The sequence below is a fragment of the Squalius cephalus genome (assembly GCF_949319135.1).
Source record: "Squalius cephalus genome assembly, chromosome: 12".
NCBI lineage: Eukaryota > Metazoa > Chordata > Actinopteri > Cypriniformes > Leuciscidae > Squalius > Squalius cephalus.
The window spans coordinates 39,344,517-39,354,516 of record NC_137133.1 but is presented as its reverse complement, the minus strand read 5'-3'; the positions used below and the strand labels follow the sequence as shown (position 1 = coordinate 39,354,516).

Genomic DNA, 10,000 nt, shown 5'->3' with positions numbered 1-10,000 from the left:
CTTGCCCACGCTATTTGAGCGAGGGTGACACACACACTCTCTCTGAGTAGTTTGTCTGGGAGTGGAGAATGCAAACTGTGATCAAATGCCCCTGAGAACGCTCCGCTCCCGCCTGAGCCTGTTCGATGAATCAGTTCTGTGGATCAGGTCCCGCGTCTGTCAAGGCAGCGCGGCGCTTGCATTCATGGGGATCGCAGATGGAGTTGGCTGATGATGTTGAGACGGCCTCGGCCCTTTCTCAACATTCAGAGGCCAGCTCCATTCCATTTCTTCCGCCCGTGAAGAGGACCTGATGCTCGAATTGGCTCCGAGGAGTTGGATATTTTGAGGAGAATGTGAGGACTTCTCCTGCCTTTGAGGAGCTGCTGGAAGTTGTGACCAGGGCAGTGGCTAAGTTAAATATTGAATGGCCACCAGAAAAGCAGGAAGCGACAAGAAAAAGCAAACTCGATGAGCGCTTCCTGCAAGCTCGGTCACAGCCTTCGCGCTGGAGCCTCCCGTTTTTCACCGATCTCCACACCGAGGTGTCGAGATCGTGGAATAAGCCCTTCTCTTCTCGACTTTCGAGCCCCAATATCCACATCTATTCTTTGATTATAGGTTCGAAATAGAAGGTCTATGGGACGATGCCACGGGTTGAAGAGACATTTGCATCCCATCTCTCACTCGATGCTGCATCGTCCCTGAGAGCTCCGACGCTTCCCGCCAAGCCCTGCCGTACAACATCGGCCTTGGTTGGGAAGGCATACATGGCGGCAGGTCGGGCTGGTGCATGCCTGCACACGATGGGGCTTCTGCAGGCATACCAGGCCGACCTCCTCAAAGAGGTGGGCGACAGTGGGGATGTCGCCCTTGACAACATTAAAGAAATGTGTCGAGCGGTCGACTTGTCTCTCCGGGCTACCAAGGAGACGGCCCGCGCCATTGGCCGCTCCATGGCAGCACTGGTAGCTATGGAGAGACATCTGTGGCTAAATCTGTTGGGCATCGGGGACAAGGACAGGGCCTTCCTCCTCGATGCCCCGATTTCGCCTTCTGGCCTCTTGGGTGACGCAGTCAACACTGTTGTCGAGAGGTTTTCAGGAGTCAGTCACTTTTAAACAACTTATCCCCTGCCGTCGTCCTAGATCTCGTGGGTCTGCTGCCAGGGGGCAGTCCCACGAGGCAGCCGCCAGCTCCTCATGCCTGCAGCAGCAGAAGGAGAGTGTTGCCTCTCGTGCTCCCCGCAAAAGGCCTGGAGCCAGAGGCAACACCCTCAGCCGAAGTCTTCTAAGCCGAAGGCAGATCTGAGGACTGTCATTCAGGCAAGGAAGGCTTCGGCAATGAGGTCCTGGCGCGATGCACAGGCCTCTGAGGGTGGTCCGAGCAACAACAGTTCGCTCCTTCGCGGAGCCCTTCGGGATGTATCGGTTTCCAGCGAACGCAAATCGCAGTTTTCGCCTGAAAATATTGCGGCCCTGTCGAGTTCGCTTCCTCTCACGAGGCCTGTAGAAAAATTAAATCGATTAGTTGCCAGCCAACTGCTTCAGTTCACCGAAATCCCAAATATAACACCAGAGGTCAGTCTCGAGAGACTGGTCCCCCTAGTAGATTATCTAGACACCTGGAAAGGTCTTCGAAATATATCTCACTGGGTCCTGCGCACAGTGGAAAAGGGGTAAAGAATTCAGTTCGAGTATCGTCCACCAGAGTTCAGCGGGGTTGTGCACACGCTTGTCAGCCCCAAGCAGGGTCAGGTCATGGAACAAGATGTTCAGTCCCTCTTAGCAAAGGAAGCCATAGAGCAGGTTCCTCCTCAAGAAAGGGAAGCCGGGTTCTACAGCCGGTACTTCATAGTTCCCAAGAAGGATGGGGGGTTACGTCATATTATAGATCTCAGGGTATTGAACCGGTCTCTGAGGAGATTCAGGTTCAAAATGCTAACCATACCTATTATCATGAGTCAGATCAGGTCCGAGGACTGGTTTGTCACGATAGATCTAAAAGAGGTTTACTTCCACATATTCATCCTTCCCCAACACAGGAAGTTTCTAAGGTTCGCTTTTGGGGGAAAGGCGTATCAGTACAGAGTTCTTCCATTCGGCCAAGCACTGTCACCTCGCACCTTCACGAAATGCATGGATGCTGCTCTTGCTCCTCTGAGACTTCAAGGCATTCGCATCCTCAACTACATCGACCACTGGCTCATTCTGGCACAGTCAGAGGAGATGGCGGTTCAACATCGAGATGTTGTTCTGAATCATCTAAGGTGCTTGGGATTAAGACTCAATGTCAAGAAGAGTTCATTCATTCCTCTACAGAGAACTATTTTCCTGGGGGTAGTGTGGGACTCAGTCACGATGCGGGCAGAGTTGTCTCCTGCTCGTATAAACACCATCTTGACCACAGTAACGAGTATCAAGCTAGGCCAGGCCATCACTGTCAAACACTATCAAAGGGTTTTGGGTCTCCTGGCAGCAGCGTCCAGCGTGATTCCTTTTGGCCTGCTGTATATGCGGACGCTGCAGTGGTGGCTCAGGACCAGAGGGTTTTCCCCGAGGAGGAACCCATTTCGCATGATCAAAGTAAAGCGCAGATGCCTTCGTTCTTTGGTCATGTGGAAGAAACCGTGGTTCCTGTCCCAAGGTCCTGTGTTGGGGGCACCGTGTCAGAGAAAAATTTTGACCACGGATGCGTCCCTCACAGGCTGGGGTGCGGTCATGGAAGGCCGCTACACCAGGGGTCTTTGGAAGGACCATCATCTTTCATGGCACATCAATTGCCTGGAGATGTTGGCAGTATTACTGGCCCTCAGACATTTCCTTCCGGAGAGGCCATCATGTTCTAGTGCGAACAAACAATACGTCGGTGGTCTCATATATAAATCAAAAGGAGGGCCTTAGATTGCGCCCTCTATGCAGATTGGCACATCCGATTCTTCTGTGGTCCCAGGGCAAGCTTCTCTCAGTCAGAGCAATGTTTATTCCTGGGGACAAGAATGTGGGAGCAGACATCCTGTCGAGGCAGGGGCTGAGGCCCGGGGAATGGAGACTCCACCCCAAGACGGTGGAGTTGATATGGAGGGAGTTTGGTCAGGCAGAAGTGGATCTATTCCCCGATCGCTCTGCTCCCAGGGGTTCTAGAGAGGGTCCGGCGGTACGGGATCAGCTTGCTCCTAGTAGCCCCGTACTGGCCGGCCAGAGTATGGTTTTCAGACATTATGGCTCTTCTAGTAGGCCCTCCGTGGCAAATCCCGATCAGGAGGGACCTTCTTTCTCAGGCCGAGGGCACAATATTTCACCCTCGGCCGGAGCTGTGGAAGCTGTGGGTCTGGCCCCTGAGGGGGACCAACTCGTAAATGCTGGTCTCTCAACTGAGGTTGTTGAGACCATCTTAAACTCTAGAGCCCCCTCCACGAGGAAACTGTATGCATTAAAACGGAATGTATTCAACTTATGGTGCAGAGAACATCAGTTGGACCCAGTTAAGTGCCCAGTGGCTTCAGTGCTGGAGTTCCTCCAGAGGCGCTTCTTTGACGGGCTCTCCCCATCCACGCTTAAGGTCTATGTGGCAGCTGTAGCTGCCTTCCAGACGCCTCTAAGGGTGGGCACCTTGGGGAGACACCCACTTATAGTACGTTTCCTTCGTGGAGCTAGGAGGATGAGGCCTGTCATCCAGCCCAGGGTCCCCACGTGGGACCTGGCAGTGGTTCTTGAGGGGTTATCCCTGGCACCCTTCGAACCCTTGGATGAGGTGTCTGAGAAATTTGTATCTTTAAAGGTAGCTTTCCTGCTCGCTATTACTTCCCTGAAAAGAGTTGGGGACCTGCAGGCGCTATCTGTTGCTCCCTCTTGCCTCGAGTTCGCTCCTGGCAGAGTAAGGGTCATTCTCTACCCTAGACCCGGCTATGTGTCTAAGGTGCCGACAAATGTGGCATGGTCTATAATTCTTCAGGCATTCCATCCTCCACCACACGTGTCGGATGAGCAAGCTAAACTACATTTATTATGCCCAGTCCGATGAACCTCGGGCTGGAGGAAGTCGGACCAGCTACTCGGACCAGCTAGAAGGGTTCCCCTGCTTCAAAGCAAACTATCAGCAGATGGATAGTAGAAACTATTTCTTCAGCTTACGAGGCGTGCAGCTTGCCTTCGCCTCTCCTGATAAGAGCCCACTCAACCAGAGGAGTGGCTTCCTCTAAAGCTCTGCTAGCAGGAGTTTCCCTTCAAGAGGTCTGTGATGCCGCAGGCTGGGCCTCCCCACACACCTTCATAAAACATTACAGTCTGGATCTGCCCTCTACACCGGGTTCTCTCATCTTGAGTGTGCCAGATTGCTTCACACCAGGGCATATATCTCTCAGTGTGGCGCAGTGGGCATTTCGTTCCCCAAAGTGTTGATTCTCGACGCAGCGCGAGTTCCCTCGAAAGGGAATGTCTCGGGTTACGACTGTAACCCTCATTCCCCGAGGGTTACAGTCGTAACCCGAGACGTTTTTATAGAGGGAATTTTGGATTTCTATTTTTATCACTCCATAAATCAGAAAATACTGTCAACTGACCGTAAAAATACACATTTGCCATGTTTTTAGGAATAAAATGTTAAATAAATATGAGGTGAATGATATACAGTGAGGAAAATAAGTATTTGAACACCCTGCTATTTTGCAAGTTCTCCCACTTGGAAATCATGGAGGGGTCTGAAATTGTCATCGTAGGTGCATGTCCACTGTGAGAGACATAATCTAAAAAAAAAAATCCAGAAATCACAATATATGATTTTTTAACTATTTATTTGTATGATACAGCTGCAAATAAGTATTTGAACACCTGTCTATCAGCTAGAATTCTGACCCTCAAAGACCTGTTAGTCTGCCTTTAAAATGTCCACCTCCACTCCATTTATTATCCTAAATTAGATGCACCTGTTTGAGGTCGTTAGCTGCATAAAGACACCTGTCCACCCCATACAATCAGTAAGAATCCAACTACTAACATGGCCAAGACCAAAGAGCTGTCCAAAGACACTAGAGACAAAATTGTACACCTCCACAAGGCTGGAAAGGGCTATGGGGAAATTGCCAAGCAGCTTGGTGAAAAAAGGTCCACTGTTGGAGCAATCATTAGAAAATGGAAGAAGCTAAACATGACTGTCAATCTCCCTCGGACTGGGGCTCCATGCAAGATCTCACCTCGTGGGGTCTCAATGATCCTAAGAAAGGTGAGAAATCAGCCCAGAACTACACGGGAGGAGCTGGTCAATGACCTGAAAAGAGCTGGGACCACCGTTTCCAAGGTTACTGTTGGTAATACACTAAGACGTCATGGTTTGAAATCATGCATGGCACGGAAGGTTCCCCTGCTTAAACCAGCACATGTCAAGGCCCGTCTTAAGTTTGCCAATGACCATTTGGATGATGCAGAGGAGTCATGGGAGAAAGTCATGTGGTCAGATGAGACCAAAATAGAACTTTTTGCTCATAATTCCACTAAACGTGTTTGGAGGAAGAAGAGTGATGAGTACCATCCCTACTGTGAAGCATGGGGTGTTTTTCTGCACATGGGACAGGGCGACTGCACTGTATTAAGGAGAGGATGACCGGGGCCATGTATTGCGAGATTTTGGGGAACAACCTCCTTCCCTCAGTTAGAGCATTGAAGATGGGTCGAGGCTAGGTCTTCCAACATGACAATGACCCGAAGCACACAGCCAGGATAACCAAGGAGTGGCTCTGTAAGAAGCATATCAAGGTTCTGGCGTGGCCTAGCCAGTCTCCAGACCTAAACCCAATAGAGAATCTTTGGAGGGAGCTCAAACTCCGTGTTTCTCAGCGACAGCCCAGAAACCTGACTGATCTAGAGAAGATCTGTGTGGAGGAGTGGGCCAAAATCCCTCCTGCAGTGTGTGCAAACCTGGTGAAAAACTACAGGAAACGTTTGACCTCTGTAATTGCAAACAAATGCTACTGTACCAAATATTAACATTGATTTTCTCAGGTGTTCAAATACTTATTTGCAGCTGTATCATACAAATAAATAGTTAAAAAATCATACATTGTGATTTCTGGATTTTTTTTTTTTCCTCCATGATTTCTAAGTGGGAGAACTTGCAAAATAGCAGGGTGTTCAAATACTTATTTTCCTCACTGTATAAACAAACCCCACAGTAAAATCCTTCAGAATATAGATATGAATAAACCTGTAAATGTTGGTGTGTATACGTGCTGCTGAAGTGGAGATAGAAACTTTGTAGTGCAATGGAAATCTGCAGATACAAATACATAAAGTGCGATAAAATAAACACTTAAAAGTGTTTAAAAGTTTTTGGATGTTTTCTTTGCACTAGTCTGCAAAAACACATTAAAAAAGCCAAATATCCTAAACACATGCCTTAAAACACATTTAATTTGAAATTGGTTTCTACTGAGGAAGAGTGTCTTACGCTCAGAATATTTAAAAAAAAGCCATTATTTGGGTGAATATTCCATTTATTTTTGCCTGAAATAAATAATCAAGCCTATTTGAGGAGCATTAGAATATATTTTGATTGCATCAGTCCATGAATGAGCTCAGACCTTCATCATCTGGTTTGTTATATCGACACATGCACGATAAAAACTTCAGCACAAGATGTTATGATTCATGCCAACAGATGGACTCTGATATTTCATGAAATGACATGTCTCAGATCTAATGATCCAGTTCATCATATCAAGCCATATGACATAACGCAGCATTCATAAAAGGTTTATGAATCGGATCAGCTCACGTGCTCCTCGCTCGTCTTTCCATCCTGCAATCAAACTGCAAACATGCATTTCTGATCAACAGCGTCAGAGTTCGTCATTAGTTTGGTCTGTTGGCTCATGCATCTTGGCCCTAAACACAATGATGTAAGAACTACATCATACACTCATGACCAAAAATGCATGTGTCCAATCAGAGAAGGAAATTAAGACCAAAACAGGGGGAAGGAGTGAAAACAAACGAGAGAGGACTAAGAAGCAAGGAAAGAGGGCATACTTTTCGCAACGGCGACTCAGCCAACCGGACTTTCTTGGGAGATATCTGTGAAGAGAGCAAGAGAATTAATATCTGTGTATCCCTCTTCAGAGATATCTCCTACAGTACAGCAGATCTCCTGGAGGTGCCAGTGCCCGAGTCCTCGTAACACACACATCACACACACATCAGCTCAAACGCACCGCATGCTCAACTTTTCAGAAATTGATGATGGTAAATAGTATACATTTCATGATTTAAATTAATTTAAAAAAAATTAATGTTACAATTAAAACGGAACACTGAACATTTTAAATGGAAAAATTAGAAACTGGGGAAAAATAAAACAGAATTTGGGAAAAAAATAAAGGAAGTTAGGGCTATGTTGGGTTAGTTTTTAAAAAGTCTTTTTTTTTATTAAAACTTTATTGTTTTAATTTTATTAAAAATTATTGTTAAATTGTATGTTCATTGTTTAATTTAAATAACCATGCTTTTTGAGCATAACTATTTTATTTAACAATTAAAACAGGATCCAGTAAAATTTTGAAAAAAAAAAAAACAGAATACAGAAAAATTAAAACAGGAAGAAAAAAAATTTAACTAAAAAAAAAAAAAAACAATACAGAAAAATTAAAACTGAAAAAATAGAAATTTGTGGAAAAATAAAATACGATTTGGGGAATAAATAAATGTTAGGTTAGTTTTTTAAGACTTTTTTATTAGAACTTTTAATAAATTACTGTTAAATTGTATATGTTTGATGATTTAATTTAAATAAACACGCTTTTTTATTACAAAAATGTAATTTATCAATTAAAATAGAATCCAGAAAAACTTGAATGGGTGAAAATGTAATATAGGAAAATTAAAATAAAAAAAATAAAATAAAAAAGCGATTCCAGAAATAAAAAATGAATCCAGAAAAACTAAAACTGAAAGAAAAAAAAAATGAAAAAAAAAATGAACTACAGAAAAGTTAAAACTGGAGAGAAAAAAAATCCAGATTCTGAAAATGGAAAAACTGGAATTTGGGAAAAAGTAAACAGTATTTCATAGGGCTAGGTGTTTTCAGCTTCATTATCTACTCTTCGTATCGCTCCAGAACCACATGCTGAACTGAATCTGTTCATCGTGATCATGACTGTCGAACTCTAAACAGGACAAACGCATCATTAAAGTATAGAAATAATAACACATCAGCACATATGAACCATCATACTTTTATGCTGCATTATGGTTTATTTTGTCCTTTTCAGAGTTTGCCAGTCATGGACTCTGACCTGGTTCTGCAGAACCTCTGCTTCCTAGGACACTAAAGTACACCTTGCAATGTAATAATGTCTATCTGCATGACGTGATGCAAACTATTACACTCGCAGCGACACTGGACACACACACAGGAGACGAAGAACACACAGGACAGGAGAGAGGCGACACTGGCACTTTATCTCCACACACACACACACACACACACACATATAAACACATGAATGTCAGCAGGTGTAGAGGGAGTCAGCAGCTCTGGTGCTCCGGCTGCTCCACTGCTTAGGGTTCGGCATCGACACACACTGATATCTAGCGTTCGGGATGATCCTCAGGACAGGGACTTCATCCCAACATTTACAAGGCATGTTCTAACTGATGTTCACTGCAAAAAAATTAATATGATAAATATTTCAATTTATTACTTGGAAAAATATTGAGTTTTTTAATTAAGATATATTATTATTATTTTGTCTACTCATTATTCTACTGCACTGTTAGTTGTAATTATTTATTTGATATCTATTTACAATTAAATTTTATTTAATAATTTTTTTTTTAAATCTACTATTTATTTTAATGAATTTTTAAGATTTATTTTAATTACTCTATTTTTATTTTAAATCAAAATTTTATTTTTATTTGTTTGAATTAAAAATGTATTTATTTATTTTAATCATATTTTTAATCACATTTTTGTTTTTATTTATTTTACAGCATTTGCATTTATTTATTTAGATCTAATGTTTATTTTTATTTTAAATTTATTTATTTTAATAAAAATAAAATTAATTTTTTAATCACATTTTTTACATTTATTTCATAGCGTTTTATTTATTTATTTAATTTGTTTTAATTTATTTATATATTTTAATCACATTTGATTTATTTATATATTTTAATCACATTTTTATTTAATCGCATTTCATTTATTTTAATCACATTTTTATTTATTTAAATCTAATGTTTATTTCTTTTTTTAAACATTTTTATTTATTTATTTTAACCAAAAACTATCTATTTAATCACATTTCTATTTAAATCTAATATTTATTCATTTATTGTAATCACATTTGCATTTATTTATTTTTAATCACATTTTTATTTAAATTGAATGTGTATTTACGTTTTTTTGTTTGTTTTTTTCACTGGCCTGTGATCGTCTCCCGCATGACGTGATGCTTTATAATTTTTATGTCATGTTTTTGACCAGAGCTCATTAACTCTAAAACAGCAGTGAAGCACGAGAGCTGCCGACGGGTGAGAGGGCCACAGGAGCAGGAAGTGATGCGAGCGTGAGCAGGAAGTGATGCGGGCGAGCGTGAGCACCTTCATGGGGGCGAGCTGTATGGGTGTGATGTAGGACGGGTCCACCACGGGTCTGGGCCGGTTCGCTGTGTCCGCCAGCAGACTCTGCCACTGCGACGGGAGGCCCGTGAACCTCTGCTCCTGCGGGTCGAAGCCCGTGTGGACCCGGTGCTCGAAGTTAGACGGCGCCGAGATCTCCAGACGCTTCTTCTTCTTTCCAAACATGCTGGACAAGCTGGAATAACCTGAGAGAGAGAGAGAGAGAGAGAGAGAGAGAGAGAGAGAGAGAGAAAGGGGGTAAAGTTTATGACATTATAAAATCAATGTATTCGAACAACAAATGTGCAATACGAATTGGCAACAAACACACAGAATTCTTCACCCAGAAGAGAGGAGTGCGGCAGGGCTGTGGGCTGAGTCCAGCGCTGTTCAACATCTACATTAAT

At 43.4% G+C, this 10,000-nt stretch overlaps 1 protein-coding gene across 4 annotated transcripts in view; it reads right to left on the bottom strand.

Moving 5' to 3' along the window:
- The window catches only part of pak5 (p21 protein (Cdc42/Rac)-activated kinase 5), a 73,070-nt gene that overhangs the window by 38,454 nt on the left and 24,616 nt on the right, over positions 1 to 10,000 (bottom strand). For 2 of the 4 annotated variants that reach the window (XM_079888251.1, XM_079888252.1), the window contains exons 2-3: positions 9,576 to 9,799; positions 7,002 to 7,046 (exon numbers count right to left, since the gene is read on the bottom strand). In XM_079888251.1, coding sequence (XP_079744377.1) covers positions 7,002 to 7,046; positions 9,576 to 9,779 — 249 coding nt within the window. In that variant the 5' untranslated portion in view covers positions 9,780 to 9,799. The remainder of the gene's footprint in view (positions 1 to 7,001; positions 7,047 to 9,575; positions 9,800 to 10,000) is intronic. The other 2 variants (XM_079888253.1, XM_079888254.1) reach the window with 1 other exon arrangement.